At 49.4% G+C, this 23251-nt stretch overlaps 2 protein-coding genes across 3 annotated transcripts; both read left to right on the top strand.

Moving 5' to 3' along the window:
• Positions 5591–10128, top strand: LOC110391986 (folate receptor gamma-like). 2 transcript variants are annotated; one of them, XM_021383935.1, is made up of 5 exons: positions 5591–5719; positions 7686–7918; positions 8513–8701; positions 9012–9147; positions 9411–10128. In XM_021383935.1, the coding sequence occupies exons 1-5, from the start codon at positions 5674–5676 to the stop codon at positions 9752–9754; spliced, it is 948 nt and encodes a 315-aa protein (XP_021239610.1). In that variant the 5' UTR covers positions 5591–5673; the 3' UTR covers positions 9755–10128. The 2 variants fall into 2 exon arrangements, with proteins under 2 accessions (XP_021239610.1, XP_021239615.1); XM_021383940.1 differs by lacking the exon at positions 5591–5719 and adding an exon at positions 6558–6714.
• Positions 21146–22414, top strand: LOC110404732 (olfactory receptor 51Q1-like). The gene is given in 5 exon segments (XM_021409367.1): positions 21146–21161; positions 21372–21538; positions 21540–21575; positions 21577–22178; positions 22408–22414. Coding segments are annotated over 5 exon segments (828 nt in total).

The following is a 23251-nucleotide window of genomic DNA, read 5'->3' as shown; positions in this document are numbered from 1 at the left end:
CTTCCTGCCAGCCCCTCCACTCCTGCACAGTTTTCCCAAACTGGGAGAATTCGGCTGTTTGAAGCTTGAAGTAGATGCATTATTGATAGCAAAGGTCCCCTGACTGCATCTGCTGAGTATTAGAAATGTTGGTAGTGTTTGGCATTAGCTGCACTCAGACTAGAGCGTTCTCTCTTTTAATTTGCAATTTGACATTTTTACAGACCCTTCCTTCTTGTTTTTATTGATGTAATCAGAAGCCTGTAGATACCCACTGTTTTGGCATGCAGTATTTTGCCATGAGCATCCCCATCAATGGAGTTAGTGCCCGAGTCCCAGATGTAAAGCAAACCATGCCACAGATCAACCTACCAGCTCACTGTCCTTCCAACAACCACCCTTCTCATCCTTGTTTTTGGTCTATTTCTCCTTCCTGCACCACCACAAACCTCCACTGAGCTGTCCCATGTGGTGATGCAGTGTCCCATCGGCATTCTCTGCAAGAATCCCAGCGTTGTCTTTACTCCCTTTCTCAGCCACTTCAGCTTTTTTTCCTGTTTTTTTCCCATCACTGAACTCTCCAGAGAGATTACTGCTCAGCCCAAGCCCAACTTCAGCTCCTTGCCACCCTAAGTACGATTCCAGGACACAGCACTTCCTATGAACAGAAACATTTCTTCTTGGTGCATCCATTTCCTTTGCTTGATAATGCTTTCAGTATTGTATTGCTCTCTCCAGCCCTCTCAGCAAGCTAAAGGCTCGAGAACTGAGTTTGCCCAAGTCCTTGAACCACAGCCATTAAATGACTGCTTCATTGGTTATTTCATTGGGATTACGTGTGGCTCGTTTATATGAATCAATATAAGCATCCCACTGAATCGGCACACAAGGTCGGCACCGATATTTATTTATCTGTAGCTTTGCAGTTAGAGGTGGGATTTTCTTGTTCTCTAGAGGCTATATTGCAAGTTAAGGATTTCATTAACAGAATAAGCTGGAAAATTGAGAGGGCTGAGAGTATTTAGGTTTCCATTTTCATGTTGCTCCTCTTAAAATCATCTGGAATAGATGAAACCTGTGCAGTAAACCAGCAAGACTATTATCGAACAAACACGTGCCACTGTTCTACTGCCACTGACATTGGCTTGTGACAGACTGTACAGCCCTTAAAGCACTTAGCTAAGGCACAAAAAGTCAAGGTAAGTCTCTATTAGTGAACGAAAGACACAAGCTAGAATCAATCCAATATCATAAATCTGCCAAACCCGCACGAACAGATTTACCTTGTGTACTTTGGCCGTCTCACGGCGCTGCTTTATGAAGTGCTGCTTAAAGGAGAGCTTGAGGGTTCAGGAGCATCCCATCACAACATCAGCACAACGTCACCACATCCCGCTGTGGCAAGGGTAAATATCCTACGCTATCCCTACCACATCTTCAGTTACCTGCTACTGTGATAAATACCAACATGTGAGGTCACAACTACCATGAGCATTATTAGTTTTGGGAGAAGAGAGGACACTTTGCCATTGCCCCCTAGACAAGCGATGGACTTGCAGTGCCACCAGGCTGTGGATGCTGCCCTGAGCTGCAGGGACGGCTGTGTTGATTTTGTTCTCTTTCCCCAGGGGGAATTTTCTAAATACCTGGCAGGTGCACAGGGCTTCTAATCCAAGTGTCATTTAAATGGCAACAGGGCACAGCCAAACACAGCAATATAAGGCTGAATCAGCATAGTAGACACTCTGTTCTGAGTCAGTGCTGAGAAGGTAAATCTGACTTAATGCGGGGTGGATTTGCCATGGTGATCAGGAACTGGGCTGACTGCTGCCTACTGGTGCCTTCAGGTGAAAGGGCTTTCTGAAAACTGAGTGTGCACTGGTGTACAACAAGCAATAGCCATGGAAGGCTGCAGCCCATGGTCCCTTCCCTGACTGAAGTCTGAGCTTCCCAGACTGAAGTCTGAGAAATGCTGACAGCATTTCCATCCCCTGAAACGGTGCATAGATCAGCAAGTCTGCAGAACAGGGCCAGCGTCTGTAGGTCAAACCCTCTGCTTCACTCCCCACTGAGCAGCCCCTTGGTTACTGCTCAGACAGATTTAGGAGAAAAACTCACGCTGAATGCTAGGAACGGCTGGGACAGGAGGCAACAGCAAGGAAAGGTCCTTACTCTGCTGCATGAACCTAACGTTCACACAGTCCTTGTGCCCAGTCTGCACCCGGTGCTGGAGGTGAGGCCGCACCATGCCGTAGCCGATGCTCTGTAGCCCTTCCAAGTCACCCAGCTTCACTTCCAGTGGCCACATGTTTTTTTTCCACATAAGCTGTAGAAGATCCCTGCTCAGCAAAGCCAATCTTCTGCCCCACCTGTATGACCACCAACATTTTGCAATTACCTGTCCATGTGCTCTTCAGAGGCGCTACTTAAAAAGTGACCAGCACTAATGGACCCCGGTGCCTTCAAAAGCAGTTTCCCAGAGGGCCTCAATGAGTACTTCCCCAAGCAGCCTGAGGTCTGCTCCCCCCTTATCCAGGGGAGAGTTGAAATTGTGGTGACAGCTCTCCTCCTACCACCAAAGATTTTAAACTCAACTACTTTATGGTCACTATGGCCAAGACAGCCACCAACTGCCGCTTCACCCACGAGTCCCTCTCTGTTTACAAGCAAGACACTGGCTATAAATCCCTTACCGAGCATCTGCCACAGGAAGGGAATCTACTGACCTCAAGGAGTAACCTTGAGAGGCATCCCTGCTCAGATGGAAAATCCTGGCATGAAACCTGCTGCTGTGCAGGGAGATCTCCTCAGCCTCTGTTTGTCTCCTGTTTATGGGGTGAGATGATTGACTGCTGCTCATCTCTGCACACCAGCCAAGCTGGGTTGGCGTTGTTGACCATCACCCCCACATCCACCTTAGTCTGGTTCTGCTGTCACAACCAGATGCATCCATCCTGGCCGCTCTCTGATGGCTAGTCACCATCCCTGGAGGTGTTCAAGAAACATTTATATATAGCGTTGAGAGACATGGTTTAGTGGGGTTATTGGTGGTAGGTGGATGGTTGGACTGGATGATCTTGTAGGTCTTTTCCAACCTAGCCAATTCTATGATTCTATGATTCTATCACCCAAGCGGGTTACAGGAGGAGGGCCAGGCTGTGGGGCTGGGGAGCACACCAACACGCTCCGTCCCATGACCATAGTCAGCTGGCCTTACCGTCAGGGTAGCGGTGTGGTCACCTCTCGCCTCTCTGCCGTAAGTGGTAGATGGAGAATCCTCAGTGAACAGACCGTGAAGCATTGCTCTTTGCTATGTATGACTTCCCACGTTTTGGGGGGCTGAAGTTGTACCAAACCTACATATACAAGATGATACTAAGCAGACATACCAATACCTAGTTAGTAAAATGACAACTGGATGAAGGATGCGGTAGGAGGCAACAGATCCAGACGCTGCATATAATCCAGTTAGAACAACTGATAAGGTGTAACGTAACAGGAGGTGATTAATCAAAGTCACATCCCATAATCACAATAAAGTTAAAAAAAAAAAAGCACAGATATTTGCGTGACTACTTGTATCTACAGTAATATTATCTACAAATATAAAATCACAAAAGGTTTTCATATAAACACAACCTTTTCCAATATACACAAGCACAAGTTTCAGGGGCTTCATCAGAACGCGTTTCAAAATGACAAACATTCTGCTCAGCATCAAGACAAACATCTTGGGCTTTGATGGCATTACTCCCACAAATAAATCCTTGTTGTTCCTGAGCAACGCACACGTTAACATCAACAGTTTGCCATTTGTTTCTAGCTCATTGGGCCCACTTCCAATGCTTTATGAGCATCGTCCCGCTGCGATTTATTCCTAGTGCAGTGATTGAGTGTATGGTATATGCCAAAGCATTTTGTATCATTAAGATGTGATGGCTTTATTGGTGATGGGGTTGTAAGTAAAATTAACTAAATACCACCAAGATTGGGATTTGTCTTCAAATTTAATTGGATTATCCCAAGCCACATTTCAAGTTTCAGTGGGTAAGGTGCCCTCTTTGCCTTCTCTTATAAATGTTGTTACCTAGATTAATTGCACCCACAGTTGAGTTTGGATACAATTAAGAGTTAATGTCTCTCGAGCTCTTACAATGAGTTGGTTGTTCTTTGAATTAATATCTGTACACAGAACTCTGAGATGCATATTATTTATTTCCTTATTTTTTCTCTTTTTTTTTTTTTTTAAATTGCAATAGCTAGATCAGGGCTAATGATGCTTCTTGTATCAGACTGTTTAGATTTCAATTACGCTAACTTAATTCTTTGCTTGATACACTGTGCAGTTCCACTTCTCCCATAACAACACCCACAGCCCTGGCAGCAGCAGCAGCAGCAGCAGCCACGTGGGACCCCACCAGGCACCCCCATGGGATCTGCGGTCCCAGCAGCACCGAGCTCCAATGCACTGGCAGTGCACAGAGGTCCTGGCAGGGGCACCAGGCTCCTGCCCAGCACTCACCGTGCCCCAAAGCGCTCACCCCACAGCTGCTCTCCCAGATCTGACCCCGGAGGAGAAGCACCCAGAGACAGGATGCAGCGGGCAAAGATCCGCCAAGGATGGAGCAAATGCAGGCGGCCCCCACCCATCCCGTGAGGTGAATGGATAGGGCTAGGACCAGGCTGAGTGGGAACGACCCCATTTTCTGCACTGCCCTATGTACAGGTACCCTTGTGAGGACAGGGCGCACGTGTTCGTGTGGGACACATTAGAGGTCTTCCTGGGGAGATCTAGGGAACCATGCAGATGCGGGCTCTGTGGGGAAAGGTTGCAGAAAATGTGACAGATTGCAACCACAGGCACTTGAATAGATACAGTGCGGGAACAAGGTCGGAATGGCTCTCCCAACACGCAGACAAGCCTCACCAATATACTGCAGGACTTCAAAAAAGAGATTTAATTGCCAAAATGAACTGACACGGTGCCCTTTCAGTATCTAAAGGGAAGCGACTGGAAAGAAGAGGACAGACTCTTCATCAGGGTCTGAGCGGGTAGAACAAGGGGCCCCTTCAAGGTCAAAGAGAGGAGATTTAAGTTAGATGTAAGGAAAAAGTCTGTTCCAGGAGGCACTGGCACAGGTTGCCCAGAGCTGCGGTGGATGCCCCGTCCCTGGAGACTTTCAAGGCAAGACTGGATCAGGCCCTGGGCAACCTGATGGAGCTGTGGTGCCCCTGTGCACTGCAGGGCAGTTGGGCTAGATGGCCTCCAGAGGCCCCTTCCAACTCTAAGGATCCTATGATTCTATGTTTCTGCTCTTCAGCTCACTTGATCCAGGAAAGCAACAAGGCCGTAAGTTTGGTGATGGGATTAAATTACTCCAGGAACAGGAGGACCAGCTGCAGAACTCTGCACAGACCCTCACAGGGCTGAGCTGCCGAACAATGAAACAACAGACAAAAAAAATCGGTTCTGATAAACATAAAAGGATGCATTTGGGGAACAAAACACAACACTTCAGATGGAAAATGACAGGCTCGTGGCTAACAATTATCTCCCAGGAACAAGCTGTCACAGCTCTGATAGCTTTACAGCAGCACAGTTCAGTGATCAGCGGCATCCAAAAACAAACCCGATATTAGAAATTCCTCGGTGAGGAACAGAAAACAGAGCGAGGGCAGCGCTGTGCATCTGAAATGCTGCTGCTGCAGGCACGGGGAGCAGAAACACATGGCATGAGAGGTGAGCGGGCAGAGCGTGGATGAGGTTTGTAAAGGGACAGCGGAGAGGAGAAGGGGGAGAGGAGGCAATGGCACAGAGGAGGTGAGCAGGGGCAGGTTGCTCCTTGTCACTGCCGCTGTGACAGCTGGAAGCACGAGGAATGGGAGCAGTGCACGCCTGGCCCTGAGGGAACACAGCGGTCGCTACTCGTGCAGCACGTGGCCAGGCTGCAGAAATCCCCAAGGCAGGGTCTGGAGGAGCTGCAAGAGTTCAGGAACTCAGTTTAAGATAAGTTCCTTAAGCAAGCGGGTTCACTTCCAAAATTCTGTGCCGTGGTTGAACCAAAGAGCAAAACAGCCCCCAGACTTGCTGTAGGAAGCCAGCTTTGGAAGGGGGGTTGGACTTGATCCCCAGCTGTCCCTCCCAACCCCAGAATCCTGTGATTCTGGGGAAAACTGTGCTGTGCCAGCAGGAAGATCTGCCTGTCTGTGGAGGCTTTCCTTCTTGGTCACCTTCCCTTTCAGTTGCTGCTCTCGTGGCTTTGCAGTAAGCATACAATTCCCCTCCATCAGTTGGCCTCTATTTTTGTGCACGGTGTTATCATTTCTCCCCCTGAGACAACAGCACTTTCTTCTGCATGTGCTGCTCTGTGATGAGCACTTTGGTATTTACTGTTGGTGCGTGGCAGAATCCCGAGTCTGCCCTTCTTTCCCTGTTTTATCTCATGCAACAGCATGCAGAAATTAAAACTGCCTGGTGTGAAGCAGAGGGAAAAGGACTTTTCTTGAGTGGCCAAGGACAATAAGAGCCCAGTCCTTCCCACAAACCACCAGGTTGCTGCAAAGGGCTGGAGCAGCTGGTTGCCACCACGCAACTACTTCCAAGGCAATAAATGCTGTCTGGAGTTAGAGCTCCTTAAGCATATTAAGAAAGTAATTGCAAGTGCCAGCACCTGTGTCAGAAGGCTTTCCTATTAAAGCTGACTGCAGGAGGCTGCTGCCCTGAGTGCTTTTGAGGTATTAGCAGGGGGCTGAACAGTGTCTATGTTGCTTTCTGGTTGGGTTTGCTTGATGAGTGGGGGAATATTTGAGCTGTGATGTTGGTGTTGTTTTGTTTTTGTGGGTTTTTTTCTTTGCTTTATAATATACACATAGGTTTGATGCAAGTCAGCTCTAGTCCTTGGGTCTGAATGTGTTTTCTTGGCTTTAAAATTGCTCCTTTCTGCCTTGCGTTATGCTAAATTAATGCTGTTAGTGGTTCATCCTTCTGTGTTCTGTAAAATGCTCTGTAAAACCTAGAATCATAGAAAGGTTTGGGTTGGAAGGGTCCTTTAAGATCGTCTAGTTTCAACCCCCCTACGACAGACAGGAATGCCTCCCACTAGACTGGGTTACTTGGCCCCTTTCCCTGCACTAGCAAGGGACATAGAACAGCTCTGCTGTGTGAGGAGGTAACCACTGAAGTTCTGGGTGTGCAGAGGAGGTTCAAGCATGGTAACATGAAGCTGCCTTCTGTTTCTCAAGTTGGAACTCAAAGTTGTGAGTTTCTGAAGTCCCAGGTACTGTAAAGAGCAGCTTTCCTTTTTTGACATGCTCCTGGATACAAGATGGGTCTCCTGCAGTTCATGGTCCTCCATGCGCTAATGCATTTAACTGTGACTTCTAAACAACTTGCCACAAAGATTCTTGAACTAGTAAAGCATTTTCTAACTAAATACTTGGAGTCTAAAAGCTCTGCAGGGGGTGGCTTAATGCAGAAAGGCCCCTGCTCCAAATGGGTCTCATATAGCTTTCCCTTTCTGATCAGGGTGCTCCATAGGACATTTGAGGCTAGTGACCAAGCAGCCTGAATATGAAAGAGACACCGTGGCTCTGGTGTGGAGCTGCCCAGAGGATAACACGTGGCTGACCTTGTAGCCTTGCCTGGGGGAGCTGCCCATGTGTCCTTGCTGATGAGCATTGCTGGCAACCTGCTTGTGTGTTTCCAGGAACTTGTGCAGTGTGTTGGCTGCTGCTGCTTGGGACAGCCCCCATCCTGAGTCCTGAACAGCTCTGTGGCATTTCCATGGGGCTGGCTGCGAACATGAGAGCAGGGCAGGTGCTGCTGGTGCTTCTAGCTGCCTCCATGGTAATGCCTGCCAAGGACCCACTGCTGAATGTCTGCATGGATGCCAAGCACCACAAAACCAAGCCTGGCCCGGAGGGGACGCTGCATGGCCAGGTATGGTGCTGATGATGGGTTCAGTGGGGCTGTCTGGGCTGCCTATACCTACTCACCAGTGATTTGAGTTTAGCAGCCACCTGCCTGAAGAAGACTTGTGCTGAGCAGGAGGCCTGCTTGTTTGCTGCTTCCTTCTAGGCAAGGGCAAATGCAGTGGTGTGGGTAATTGGAATCGTCGCCCTTTCTTTCACCAAGGGGCTTCCTTCCCAAAAATTAGATACTAAAGATGAGAACAAGATAATGGATGGCAAGGGAAGGACATCTTCTCTACTCCCTCCCAGTGCTACAGCCCCTTCTCTTATTGAAGAGTTCTGATACCAGGTCCTTGGTGCAGATGGGGCTAAGCAAGCCAGGATGCAAGAGGTGGCAATTTTTCCATTCCTCTGCCTGGCACCCATTTCTGCTGAGGATCTGGCCCTCAAGGTTCTCCTCTTATTTTTCCTCCAATGCTATCTTGCTGCAATCTTGAGTTCTTCTGTCCAAAATACCCAAGGGCTGGCTGGAGAAGAGGAAGTGCTCTTGGGGTGCTGACACGTGCAGCATCCTTGGGCCCCCTTAAGGCCCTCTGCACAGCCTTCTCCTGCTCTGTTGCAGTGTGCTCCCTGGAAGGACAATGCCTGCTGCACAGCCAACACCAGCTCAGAAGCCCACAAGGACCAGTCCTACCTGTACAACTTCAACTGGAACCACTGTGGGGTGATGCCACCCAAGTGCAAGCGTCACTTCATCCAGGATACGTGCTTGTATGAGTGCTCACCCAACCTGGGGCCCTGGATTGACCAGGTAGAGTCAAATTCATGTGATGGAGTGGGACTTGTAGCGGTGTCACATGTTGTATGGTGGTCCTTCGTGTGATACGCTGTGGCATGTATAGGTGTGTGCTGCCCAGGGACATTTCTGTTTTTCTACTGCATTTGGACAGGCTGATGTAATGGCTGCCTTACTGAGACGGCTTGTCTCTCTGAGGCTGATCTTTTGGGATCAGTTCTGGAGAACAGTGGAGGGGGCCAAGAGGGGGTTCCAGGATGCAGCAGATCCTGCCCCCCCATCTTTCCAGGGCTACCCCTAGCACAACGGTCCGATTCCTTTGCAGGTTGACAGCAGCTGGCGAAGGGAGAGGATTCTCCATGTGCCACTGTGCAAAGAGGACTGCGAGGAGTGGTGGGAGGACTGCAAGGACTACGTCACATGCAAAGAGAACTGGCACAAGGGCTGGAACTGGGCAACAGGTCAGTGGGCTCTGCAGGGAGCCTTCCCTCCTCCCTGCAGGTAGGACCCTGGGAGTGACCCTGCTCCTGCCTGGAGCCCAACCAGTGGCTGCTGTCACCTTCCCGTGGGGTTGCAGACTGGGAGGTGGCCAAGCCACCAATGTCATTGCTGGGATGTGGTGATGACCTGTGGGCAGGCTGCTGGCAGGTGGCCTGCTCTCCCCTATGGAAGGAAGCAGACGAATAGCTCGTGTTGTTGTTTCCTTCCCTGGTTCTGTCCTCAGGAACGAACCGCTGCCCCTGGGGCTCCATGTGCAGGCCCTTCACCCAGGTCTTCCCCAGACCAAAAGATCTGTGTGAGAAGATCTGGTCCAACTCCTACAGATACACCACAGAACGCCGGGGCAGTGGGCGCTGCATCCAGATGTGGTTTGACCCCGCGCAGGGGAACCCCAATGTGGTCGTGGCCAAGTACTACGCTTGGAAGAAGCGATCCTCTCCTGCCAGGATGGAGGACATGACTCCTGAGGCTGGCAGAGCTGCGTGTGCTGTGCCACGGCTCGTCCTGCTGCTGGCCCTCATGCTGCTCGCTGCGGGCTGGGGGTCCTGTGGGTGGAGGTCCCTGTGACAGCTCCCTGAGGGGATGGGGCTTCTCTTTCTGTGAAGGAGGAGACTGCTCCTGTGGCATGAGTGGCACTTGGTCTGTTCAGTTTGCTCGTGTGCCCCAGTGAACGCTCAGCATGGACTGCGTTGTTGGACCTTGATGCCCACTGCTGCTTCCAGCTGATGGAGGCAGTGATTTCCCTGCTGCATGCATCTGTTGTGTCTGAGCTCCTTCAGTCTTCCCACCCTGTGTTTGCTGACTCTTGGCCATCAGCACCTGTCCTACGGGCGTGCTCTGGGTGGGTGGTGTTTGTTCATGATCCTTTTCTGAATGCTGGCGTCTGATCCTTCTGCATCCCTGGAGAGTGGGGTTGGTAATAAAAGAACTGCTCTGAATCAGCCTTGTCTGGAGGTTAAGTCCTACCAAGGAGGAAGAAGCACTCTGGGGGTGGAACAAAGCTACTGGTCTGGGTGGTGGCAAGGGATCTGCAGATGTGGAATTCTGCCTGGGGGTTGAAAAGCTGCAGCCTTATCTCCTGCCCTGACCACTTCTTAACAACTGTGCTCTGCTCTGCCCCATCTCACTGCAGGAGATGCAGAGTTACTTGTGTCTCTGTTTATACCTCTTCCATGTGAGCTAGGCCCCCCCAGAGATGGGTGCAGGGACTCTGAGTTCTTCTAGGCATGGTAGAGCTACACTGCTGCTGCAGCCTGGTGCAGGTAACACATGCTTTTCCAGCAGGTGCATCTGGGGAACATCTTAGCAGAACAGAGAGGTGTGGAGCCCTGCACTTGAAGATCTCCCAAAGTGGCCTGGATGTCTTCCTGTGCACCCTGCTCGGAGCAGACAGGCCCTGAGGTCCCTTCTGACCAGCTATTCTGGGATTCTGTGAGGTCCTCATCCTGCAGCTGTCTGTGGCTTGTATTTGGGAAGCCTCCTCTCCTGCACAGCTGTGGTGAGGGTCAGGCTGATGGTGCAGCTCGCATCCTCTGCTTAGGACCAGGCTTTGGCCACGTGCCTGTGTTGCTTCAAAACATCCTCTTCCCTGGAGGCAGCAGCTCCCACACTTTACGTGGGCTTTGCAGACTGTGTAAGGAGCTGTGCAAAGCTCCCTGCTGTGCTGTGTTTTTTTTCCCTTCCTCTGAAGTAGAAACAAGTCTCTGAAGGGGGGCTGGAAATATCTTTCCCTTTAGGAGAAATAGTGAGGATGACAGTAATGGGGAAGTGCATAGGGCTGCTCAACCCACAGCTGTCCAGTCTGCAGGGCTTTATTTGATTTAAGGAGTCTTTAGATCAAATCAGTTACTTCCAGAAGCTTTTGTCTTTTCTTTTTTTAAGTACTTTAATGATGCAGCCTTTGTTGCAGCTGGTTACTTACCCTGTTTATATGTGGAACAGAACCTTTTTCCTTCTTTTCCTTCAGGGTATTGTCTGCAGAAGCTGAAGCTGACCTTCTGCCCTGGCTTGAGAAAGGCCAGAAATGGTTTCTGGTAGGGAGTGAAGTTTGGACTGCCTGACCCAGCTAGGGATGGGGAAGAGGAAGCACCTGGAGCTGCTTCCTGCAGCAGTGGTCTGCTTGAAGGACAAAAAGTAAAACTCCTTAGACTTGGGCAGCTTTGATTTCTGGATAAATGCCATTCAGGCAGCTCCCAGTGTCTGTCTCGTGGTTGCTGTCCATGCAGATTCTGGTCAGCTCTGCCACTGTGTTAAAATAACACTTGAGTTCCTGTCTCCTGCAAGCATCATTGGATCCCCTTCATGGCTGGAGTGAAGCCCTCTGTCCCACATCCATGTGCATGGCTCGAGGTCTGACCTTGCTGCTGCTGCCATGTGCTGTTCTGTCCTCCAAGCGTTGCTCTGGGCTCAGCTGGCTGTGGCACTGCAGCCAACATCTCTGCTTTATACGGGAACTTTCCACTGGAGATGCTCCCTGTGCTCTCCACCAGCTCTGCTGGCACTGTGCCCATGCTTGACAGAGGCAGGATAACTTCTTGTGCTGCATTAGATCTGGGTGAGCAGGTCTGCAGCTACAGGTAGGGTTTTCTTCCTGTTGTGTGTGTTTTCTTGCTTTTTTTTTTTTTTTTAAGAGTGTTTGTTCCATTCTATCTGACTCTGTGTCCCCTTCCCTCCATCCCTTGCCCAGAGGAGGGTTGTGTTGCTGTGGCTGCTAACAGCAGCATAACTATTCTTGTTTCCCAGGCTAGGCTACGCTGCTCATCTTCCCTGTGTATGGGGGTCCCTTCATTAAAATGCCTGTTGCGATGCATTGCAGAGCATCCTCAGTGCCACGTATCATCATGGAGCAGAGCAGCTTGCCAGCTCTTGGTGTTGATCCTGACAGGTGCTGCTGGGACGGAAGATGGCTGTGGCATGCTCTCCACCCTATTTTCTTCTCCTTATGCCTGCTGTGCTGAGCTGCGTACACTTGTTTGTCACCAGAACTGACCGGTGCCTCCCTGAGCCCAGTTCCCACCACAGCCACCACCAATGTGGATTTGCCTTTGTCTGCAATGTCAACTGTAGCTTGAACCTGGCAGGTTAGTCTTGATGCTTGGTCTGATTGAACTTTAATTTCTTCTCATTCTTGGAGTCCTCAGTGCTCCTGGCCATGGCTTTTGATTGCAGCGTGTCCACCTGCTGCTTGCTGAGATGCTCCTCCATTGCCAGGGTATGTGGAGGCAGCCAGCCTGGCTGTGCTGTGCAGATGTCCCTTAGGAGTGCTGTTATTGACTGCTTTGGGACTTGAAGTCATGAAAGTTAGGGCCACTCTGGGTGTTGCCTCCCAGATGGAATGTCTCAAGGCTTGAACAACTGCCTGTCCCATATCCTGGCAATCCTGATCCTGTACATCCCTGTGTCTGGCTTGTCTGTGGTTCACTGCTTTGGCAAATGCACTTCCTCTCTTGTTCATGTCCCCATGGCCAATACCTACCCTCCCTCTTGGTCCACTCCCTCTTGCTGAACCCCATCATCTACAGCATCAAAACTAAACAGATCAGCAGGGAGGACCTCTCACCGGGTCAGCTCTGGATGAGCCAGGGACATCAGTGCTCTGGCTGCTGAGGGGATGGGAGGGCTGCTGACCACAGGCAGCTTGTCTCAGCCTCTGCTCAAGTCTTTCCTTTCGTTGTGGGTGTTTTGGACGGGGACTTCTGTTCTTGTGTGAAGTCCAGGGGACTGGTGATTTGTTGTGCCTGGTGAGCAGAATCAGCAGCTCAGCGTTATTACTCAGGCAGGGATCATTCACTGAACACTGTAGAAATGTTTTGCTTCAGTGACTCCATTCTAGAAGAAGACATCCTTGAGGAGAAGAGGATCTCCAGCTCTTACCACAGGCAAAGTTCATCAAGCCCTAAAACTTCTCCTCTTTATTGTCTATATTTGTGCGCTCTGTGTGACAGGCTTCATGATTCTGCAGTCACTCATACATTAATACTTGCATGTTAATTATCCCTCTTCATTTGTTATTTCACTATTTTCAAAGAGAATAGTTTCAAGTCCAGAATTGGTGAGAACAGACAAAGTTTTACGAATAGCAAAAACAGTAGATTACAAAGGGTGACTCCTGGAGCAGTCACCACTTCCTCTGCCTTGCAGACATTGACTACGGGGTCTAAGTGCTAACCTGACCTTGCTGGTGGCATAGTGAGACTTCTGCCCCTTGGGGCAGCCCACTGTTTCTTCACCATTTTTGTCTGCCCTCTTCTGACTCGTTATCATCATGCAGGGCTGAACCAGACCACGGAGCTGCCGGAATGCCTGTGCCAGAGCAGCTTTGGTGTTGGGGATCTGCTGTAGGAGGGCAGGGCTCCTGCAATCTATGCTGCTGATCTTCAGATAATTGATACCACTTCTAAACTGATCTCATCTCCCTGGTCCCCTTCCAGGGCCTATGTGCCTGCACTAATGTTCTCCTTACAGGAGCCATCCATTTAGCCAGAGCTACCAAGTATTTCTCCTCCTGACCAATGTGTCTGCCCAGCAGCACACAGAGCATGCGAGGCTGTGAATCACTGGGGATGGGGCAGTCTGGCTGTTTCTTTATCTTTGCAGCCATCACCTTTCCCTGACTCTGCTCTGGGCTTGGTGGGCATCCATTGGGTGGGACCTTACTCAGTGCCATGCATCCCACAGCCCTCTTCCCTCTGCATCCTTAAGGACCAGCACTGAATTAGGGGAGGATCTGAGACCTCTGCAGCCAGCGATGCAGCCTTCCTGAAACCAGGGCAATGCGTCAGAAGCAACTCTCCAGGACACCATGTGAATTCTGGGGTTAAAGATGTATGAGATTTTTGACGATCTGAGAGTTGAACAAAGGAGTTCTGGGACTACACAGGGTTTATCAATGGATGCCTATGGAACGGAGAAGCACCAGGGAAAGGGAGTTATTGACAGGCAGGAAGCAGAGGTGAGGTTAGCACAACTGTTAGCCTGCTGATCACTGACTGAGCTCTGTTCCTGGTCAGAGGCCAGAGTGGGGGCATCTTGCAAAGGCAGCTCCAGGTGTTCCCAGCTGCTCTGTGCAGAAACAACTGAGCACAGTGGGCTCAGTGCATCGGGTGCCATGCCAGCTGTGCTGGAGTCGGGCAGTGCTTTGACAGCAAGGTCAGCCAGAAAAGAGGAAAAGATCCCATGGGATGTGAGTGCTTGAGGACAGGAGGTGAGCAGCAAGCAGCCATCAGGATGAGAAAACGTGGGCTGCTCTTGCATGCTAACTGCTCTGGAAAAGTCAGTGTGTGCAAGGAAATGCCACTGCAGCAAAGAGCAGTTTGCTGAGGGTGAGAGGATGGCAAAAGGGCAGACTGCAAGCCTGCTGCAGGGTGAGCAGATGGGCTGCCCGTGCCCCCAGCATTCTTCTGCAGTGTGTGATGCTGTGGGAGCAGAATGGGGTGGGCACCAGCCCCATGCTTCCCCTTGCATGTGGGTGGCTGCTATGCCCCTGGGGGAGCTGGAGGAGGTCTGGAGAAATCCGCAGCTGCGGCACCAGAGCATGGGGTTTTCATGAACATGAGTGAATGAGCTTGTTCAAACTAGCAATGCCTCGTACTCCGGGGAGCACCTGGAGCACGGGCAGGGGCAGCCCAGGGGTTGTCAACAAACCCCTGAGGATGAGCAGGAGAGAGATGACGATGGAAAGCAGAGTGGGAGAAGTAACCTCAACGTCAGAAGGGTGGGAAGAGTAAAGTGAAGAGGGAATAGAAACTTCTGGGAGTAGCGTTTATTTCCTGAAAAAATGCTGAAACAGACAGTCCAGGTATTTACAGTGCAGAGAACATACCAAGGAAATAAGCAGCAGTGACCATGAAGGTCCTAGGAACAAATGGTGACAAAGCATCCTAATTTCTACTTCAGAGCAGGCAGCATGCCTTGCTGGGGGGAGGAAGCAGAAAATTAAATCTGCCTCGACTCTAATTATGCTTTTGACTCATTTCACACAACATATTCAGCACCAAGAAAGGGAAGAGCGGTCTGAATGAAACTACTACAAAGTGAAGGCACAACTCGTGAGAAAAAGACCTTTTCAAAGAAAATTTGGCAATGATTCGTTGTCAAATTAGAAAGATGAAACAAATGGGACTTGAGGGAAGCTGCCTTGTTTCTTCAGCTGATCGCTGCTTTGTTAATGAGCGCGCATGGAAAAGGCTGTTGCTGTTCCACCTGGGGTGCGTAGGTCTCACCTTTAGATCTGCCTGTCAATCAGCATCTTCCACACAGAAGTGTCAGGCTGAGGTCTCCTTTGTTCTTTCTGCCTCCCTATTTAAATTTATTGGTGTAACTCCAGCTTCCTTCCAGTGATTAGATACAGACACCAGTTATTAATTTTCTGTTGTGAACGATGTGGAAGAACTGCAAGTACACCAGGAGAAACTGAAATGCAGAACTGTCCTGACGTGCTGGGTGTGCAATAGCGCTGTAAATCCACAGCACTGGGGTGGCAGGGATGGGAAGGTTTCTATCAGCAAACGTTGGTGTCAAACTGGGTAGTCTGGAAGTAATATTTAACCTCCAGATTTATTTATTTCTTTATTTTCTAAGTAGAAATTGGGTAAGCAGTATCTGTACAGCAAGGCAAACGAACGGAACATCCTTCTGGCATGGTCTGGGTAAGCCGTGTCTCTCCAGGTGGCAGGTGGGCTATGAGGCTCCTTCCATTCCTGCTGTTCATGTTTCTGTCTAAACTCTCACATCAAACGTACATTTTCTATTGCTGTCGTTTGTGTATTTTGATATTCCTTATGTGTGGATAGGTGAGCATCCTTTGTCTAGTAATATGGTGATATTCACCAAGCAGTAATATGAGGTTTAAACTCACTGGTGTTATTTTAGTCACAATAAATATTGGATTCTGATAAAGACCTACCATCATTCTTGGCCTTTCCACGTTTCCATCAGCAAACTGCAATGCAGACTGGATTTCTCAGGTACTAAAAACGAAGGTATGTTGGTTGGTTCTTCTTGAGTATCTTGGGTTTAAGTCAGGTGCTGAGTCTGCACGGCTCAGATCTGAGCAGCACCGTGACTGGGAGCAGACGTGTTCATGCTGTGCCCCTCCTTGCAGCCCAGGCTCACACAGGGGATCCCCCCACGCAGGCAATGTTTCCCTTCTGGTCCCTCTCTGCCTGGAGTCGTGAGCACCCTTGGGAAATAGATGGCAACTGGGAGCGGTCAAAGGCTGCTGTTTACATCAGCACATTTCATAGAAAGAAGGCACTTCTGCAAGCTCGTCTTCCAACTACATCCTTTAGGCTAATAAAAGAAATTGTGCTGCTTCTGAAATAAAAGGCAGGGTCAGCCAGCTAGCGCTTGATAAAAACACATCTTTCAGAAAATGCGTCATTAGTGGTTGTTGTTGGCTGGGGGTACGAATGGCCCGGCATTAAAGTGATTAGCTTTTCAAAAAAATACATGTCCATTTTCTGATATTTCATACGCGGCTTCCCAGTAGCAAAACTGAGTCCTTCTGATGAATGAAGATGAAATAATTACTGATGTGGAAGCTATCTTTTCCTAGTGGGTGAGTCACCTTGATCTGCTGATGGCCGGTGTCAGGGCACTGCGGGGGTCAGCAATAAATATCAGTGGGGGCCCATAAGGGTTTACTTCTCAGAACCTGGGGTAATTAGGAGATAACTTGTACGATAAAATCCCATACCATGCTGGCTATTGAGATGTGGATCGTCCTTCAAATGTATATTGTGCCTGAAAAGAGAGGGGAAAACATTTGAGCACTGAAATTGAAACGTGATCAAGCGCTGGTTTTCTACACTCAAGGATGTGCTTCAGAAAACTCAGCCTGCCATCTTAGCCAAGGTCTCCCTGTCTCATGTTTCTTCCATTTTCTCAGTAGACTGGTTTGTGTCAGTCCTGCCTGCTTCATGACGGCTGTTTTGCCTGGCAGGGAAACTGGTTCTGTCATGGGCACTGGCAGCCCCCGGTCTGGGTGCCATAGCGAATTACACCAAGCTCTCAAGTTATTGCATATGACCCCAATCTTAGGATCTCATATGCAAAACAACTTGGATGCGTTGCTCCAGGAGGAGCAATGTGTTCTGTGACTGCCACGTTCACTTCAGGTCACAGAACCATCTTGAAAGGCAAAATGCATTAATTCCAGCTCAACAGAAGTGAAGGTCTTGATTTCCGAGATGGGAATGTTGTTGAAAAGAAAAGCCGGGGAACAATTCAAGACCGCTCTGGTTTTGAGATTTTTTTTGCTTGTGCTTTGTGCCCTCCGGGATTTCCCTGGAGTTTTCACTCATCCTGGGACGCTGAGTCCAACTCAGCTTGCTCTGCTGCCCAGTTGCTGCTTTCTGGAGTGACCCTTCCTTGGATGACCCTGGGGACTGGCTTACCCGGCAGCATCTGAACTCATCTGGTAGAAGTCACTGGCTTGAAGAAACAGGTTGAAAACAGACACAGATACAGCCATAGTGGATAGACAGCTTACTTGTTCAGGGCCAAATACCTCAAGCCTCTAAAAGAGGTTGCATCTGGTTGCCTATGGTCACCTTCTGTATCCAATGGAGAATCAAGTGCCATCAGGAGTTTACCTGTTCTGTCCTATGCATCTTAGGATGGGACAAATAAACCCCAAGCAATGCATATTTGTCCCTCATGGCTATGAAGGGAAGCAGCTAGCCTTCATGCCAGAAGAGCAATGTGCCTGATGCTGTGTTTTTAATAGAGAGATGTCATCTCTGCAAAATAATGTGTATAAGATGCTAACAGCCTACTTGCTTTGGTCAGATTAAAATAGTTTAAGGAGAGGGAAATCAACATTTTACACAGGTAGGCAGTGATAGGACAAGGGGGAATGGTTTTAAGCTCGAGGAGAGAAGATTTAGGTTGAATATCAGGGGGAAGTTCTTTACCGAGAGAGAGGTGGGGTGCTGGAACAGGCTGCCCAGAGAGGCTGTGGATGCACTGCACTGCACAGAAGCTGCTCTCGGGCAGGAAGACATCAAGGGAGGGCTTGGGGGAGAGGAAATCTTCTCGTCTGGTCCCGACCATCAGGTTCTGTCACTCTCTGCACAAGGGAGGAGTTGTTGTTTCATGCAGCACAGCACAAAGGCAAGTTCAACCCAAACACATCGTTCACCAACACAACGCAATCTCAGCCCGCAGAAGCCTTGTAATTTTGCTCTGTTTTTATACTCACAACGTGGAGATCAGCACAGCAGCTTCACTGCAGAGTTCAAATCCATCCCTGTCAGCGGGGATTTGCCCAGGTCTGCTCCCTGCCTGTCTCCAGCACAACAGTGGGTCCCAGGGTGGGGGCCAGAAAGAAGCTTTCCTCACTGGAGGTGCGCAGCTGCTGGAGGAAGTCAGTGGGGAGCACGCTGTATTCTCCAGGTTCTGAGCTGCAAGAATTTGACTGAACAACTTCTCGGAAGATGCTCTGGAGAAAAACAGTCTGCGGGGTTTAATACAGAGCGCTGTGGTCAGAGAGCACATGAGGGAATGACTGATCTATAAGGGCTTCCAGCAAACGCAGAATGTTGTTTTTGGCTGGTTCGCTGTATGAATATAAACCAGGCTCCACTGAAGAGCCATGTTCATAGGGCTCTGGATAAGAGCCCAGGTCATGCATGTGGCTTTTAGTGGTGAAGGGAACACTCAAGGAAATATTTCAGGGCCAGTACACTGAGTGTTCTCAGAAATCTCTCCCAGATCCGATTGGTTTCCCCTTGCTCCATTTTGCATAGTCCACGGGATCCCTCAGCTTCCCAAGTCTCACATCCACCACTTCCCTGCTATCAGCTACAAAGACTGCACTGACCCCCTCCAGAGCTGTGCTTGGGGGTTTTAAATGGCCCAGCAATTAGCAACTGAAGAGTTTGTCTTTGCTCTTCTCCACTTTACCTGCCAAGTTTGTTCCTCTCTGCATTTTGTGCTCTCCTTTTGCTGTTACTGTGCTGAGAAGGTCTTGACCTGGCAGCCTTCAGCATCTCTCAACTTCCACATACCCTTACAGGCAGGAGAAGGATTTGGGGAAGAGTCAACAAAAATAACCAGAAGAAAGGCTAAAATAAACAAAATAAATCAACAATAAATAAGTAAACCAAAGGCAGGGCAAAAAGAACCATGCAAGAAGGAAGGGTGCGGGCGAGGGCTCTGCAGTCTGGAAGGGAGATGGCTGGCGTAGTGGGGGTCAGCAAGGTCTTGAAGAGGACATTCAGGTGTAATTACTTGCTGTCTCTTTCAATACAAGAGCTAAGACATTAAAATAGCAGGTGGCAAATTTAAAACCAATTACATGAGTTGTTTTTCACTCAATAGGATTAAGCTTTGGAACATTTTGTCAGAGTGAGCTGCGAGGACCAAAACTCTGCAGGGGTTCAGCTGAGCAATAGGACAAAGCTATAGAAAAAAAAAATCCATTAAGGAAAACTCAACACAAATCACTGTTCTTGGGTCAGGATGTTCTGGAGCCTTGGGTCAATGGAGGCCCACAGAACGATGAGCTCCTGGTGCCTGCACCAAACGCCGCCGGGTTGCAGGATCCGGCCCCATGGAGGATCATTGAGCGTGAGGCAAGGAAATGGGACATGGGGCTGGGAGAGATGGTGGAGGCTGAAGGGTGGGAGACATTTGCTCTCACTTCACTGAGGCCATGTGAGTGAAGAAGCTCCCAGCTCAGCGGGAGCTGCTTTGCACCAGGAGGTGCTGTCCATGGTTGCTCCTATAAGAAGGGCACTCAGGCCCTGTAGGGTATCATGTAGATATCAGAGATATGTTACAAAGAGAAGACCATATAGACTATCTCATTCCTCCAGGTGCTGGGACCTCTGAGCAGTGCAGCACCGCGTGCTCCTCTGGTCAGCCCTCAGCCACACAGAGCCATATGAGGAAAGGTTACACCATTTGGGGTATTCAAGTTACTCTGCAAAAACCCATTCCCATAACCAGAGCTTCAGCAAAGACCCCTCGATGCAACAGGAAGAAAGTGTGAGCAAGGCTGGGGGGCTGCAGGGCCGAGCACACATGGCAGCAAAGAGGAGGCACATGCGGCATTTGTGTGCACCTGGGCCACGCACAAAGCAGGCACTGCTGGCTGGAATGTGACTGGGGCAGATAAATGCATCCATCTGTTGGGCACGACACACGGATGAGCTTTAATGCAATGGCTCTGCCCACCCCAGGCTTCGGCTCCCAGCATCACCCATCCATCAGACAGCACAGACAAAGCTGGGACTGGTTGGGTTGTTTAGTCACAGTAACGTCCTGTGTTGCAAGAGAATAGCCCAGAGAAGGGGGTCCTGCTGGGTGCCAGCACAGCTCCTTGCACACTGGGTGCTGATCCCCAGTGCCTGTGGACATCGCTGCCAGGCTGACTTCATTAGTCAGTTTTCACCTAGAGCTGAAGGAAACTTTGTCTCTGGTTCCCTGTTATTTCTGTCTGTTCTCTCAGGTCCCTCGGGGGTTTTACAGACATCGTAAGCAGCTGTCTGCAGGCTGAGCCTGGCTCCAGCTCTCACCGCTCTCAGAGCAGAGCCTCAGCATCATCAGAACAGGGTGAGCTTCTGAAAGGCAGAGAGCAGGAACGCTGCCACGAGGTTTCACACCTGCTGGCTCACAGAGCCTGGCTGCTGTGCTTGGAGGCTGATCTGCACGGTACCCAAGGGCAAAGTGAGGAAACAACATCTCTGTGTTCTAATTAATATGCTAAAGCATGTGGGCTTTATTTCCTAGTTACAGAAGAGTAAGAAAATATTAGATCGGAACGCATCGCTGTGATTATTCGTTCTGGCATCCCTCATCACACTCACAGAAGAATTTCATATCCGATTCTCTTATCAGATCACCATGTGGTTTTCAGACAAAGAATACATCATACATTTGTCTTCTGTTTATTGATATTTTATCCCACAGGCACAAAAGAGTAGGGAAGAATTAGCAGCATATTTATTAACCATGGCTATGAACCTGAGTAATTTATGAAATCTACATCACTCACATACATCACTGCACAGTTGTGTGTTCTCTGGTCTGTGGCAGCACACGTATTTCTCATTTCAGGGCAGGATCCCCTGGTCCATCACGTGGCCATCCAACTGCTCCAACTCCTGTTGTCACGGTTCACCCTGACGGGCATCCCAGATCTGGAGACCACTCCCCTCTGGCTCTCCATTCCTTTCAGTGCATTTACATTGCATCCCTTGTGGGGAGCTGCTCTTTGTCATCAGGACTGATCCGAGCCTCCACCAGCCCATGTACTATTTTCTACCCTTCCTGTCCGTCTCTGGTTTAGGTTTGTCCCTCTCTACAATGCCAACTGTGATGAGTATTTTCTGGGACAACTACAGGGAAAATCAGTTTTGACATTTGTTTTGCTCAGGGTTACTTTTATTCATTCCTTCTCATTCTTGGAGCCCTCAGCACTCTTGGCCATGGCTTTTGATCGCTGCGTGGCCACCTGCTGCCTGCTGAGATACTCCTCCATCCTCACCCTAGCCAGCAGGATTGGGCTGGCTGCCCTCTGCAGATGTCTGTTGAGTGTGCTGCCATCACTCTTCTTGCTCAGAAGGTTGCCGTTCTGCCGCTCCCACCTGCTCTCCCATGCTTATTGTCTGCATCAGGACCTGATCAAGCTGGTGTCTGCAGACATCGCGTTCAATAGGATTTACACATTAGCTGTGGTCATCCTTATAGCAGTGCTAGATCCACTTCTTATTGTTTCGTTATATATTATGATTTGTAAGACAGTTCTGAGCACTGCATCCCAGAAGGAGTGTCTCCAGGTTTTGAACATCTTCCAGTCCCATATCCTGGCAATCCTGACCGTGCACATCCCCACAGCTGGCTTGACTGTGGTTCACCACTTTCGCAAACACACTTCTCCCCTCATTCATGTCCTCATGGCCATCACCTACCTGCTGGTCCCCACCTTGCTGAACTCCACCATCTACAGCATCAAAACTAAACAGATCTGCAGGGAGTCCTCAAGGTCCTCGTGTCAAGGAAGAGCCTCTCCATGGCAGCACACAAACTACCTTCACTAACTGCTGACCACGAAGATATTTAACTTTAAACCAGAGCCCACTCTTTTATCCTGTGATTTATCAGATAATTCTCTCTACATCGTGATATATGTTGAATCTCCACTGCTCGCTGAAGAAGCTCATGCTCTAGGCAAACTTCACCATGAAAAGTGTTTCTTTCTCTTGACCTCGCAGGTGGTAACACAATTTGCTCAAGTGTTTGTAACAAGTATTGTAATGAAGAACTAAACTCCAGCCTGAGAAATAATTCAACACGTGATTAAACCAGAGCACCTGTTCTGAAGCCATCGGAAACCAAAGCCAGCACAAGTCTTACCCATCTTTGTGCACTATCTAAATGTGGGTGAAAGCAACAGGCTCAAATTAATACTTGCCTACTCTTCTTTCATGGATGCCCAAGTTTACCTTGGGGAGTACAGCCTTCCCAGGCATGCAGCTCCTCAGGAACACCATGGAATGTCAGAGTGACTTCTGTAATGTTATCAGAATTATCAAGTTTAGATAGTGATGTAGCAGAACTGGGACCAATGGAGAAAAACGTAATTAGAGGCAGGCTTTTTATCTGAGAGAAGATGAATGGAGAAAGAAAGGGCAAAGGTAGTAGAAAGAAGTGTCAAAAATGGTAAAAGAGACAAAAACACACACCGGTGTTTGAGGCTGCTCAGGGTAAACACTGGGCAACCCAGCGCTCAATCTCTGTATCTGGATCAGAACCAGAAGTCAAAAACCATAACACGAGAGTCAAATCTATTCCTGTGCTCAGGAGGGCTTGGGGAGAAGGCTGCTTTCACCAGCTACAGGAGAAAAGCCAGGTGAGCCCATCGGAGCACCCTGGTCCCACCCCATCAGCATCACTCACTTCCTAACAGCGCGGTTGCTGAGAGCCTTGCTCTAAGGGCACACCACAAGCACTCTCCAGTCACGGAGCTGTGATGGCCATGCCACAAAGCCATGCAGCTGTGCTCTCTCTCCTCCCACATACAGAGCACACCACCCACCCTTCCTGTCTCCACGTGTT

Source organism: Numida meleagris, chromosome 1, assembly GCF_002078875.1.
Source record: "Numida meleagris isolate 19003 breed g44 Domestic line chromosome 1, NumMel1.0, whole genome shotgun sequence".
Classification (NCBI taxonomy): domain Eukaryota; kingdom Metazoa; phylum Chordata; class Aves; order Galliformes; family Numididae; genus Numida; species Numida meleagris.
This window is presented reverse-complemented; position numbering and strand designations above follow the sequence as displayed.

Coding starts and splice junctions, on each gene's coding strand:
- LOC110391986 (XM_021383935.1), top strand. CDS start 5,674: ATGCTGCTGCTGCAGGCACGGGGAGCAGAAACACATGGCATGAGAG. Junction 8,702..9,011: donor TGGGGCCCTGGATTGACCAG/GTAGAGTCAAAT, acceptor ATTCCTTTGCAG/GTTGACAGCAGCTGGCGAAG. Junction 9,148..9,410: donor GGGCTGGAACTGGGCAACAG/GTCAGTGGGCTC, acceptor TTCTGTCCTCAG/GAACGAACCGCTGCCCCTGG.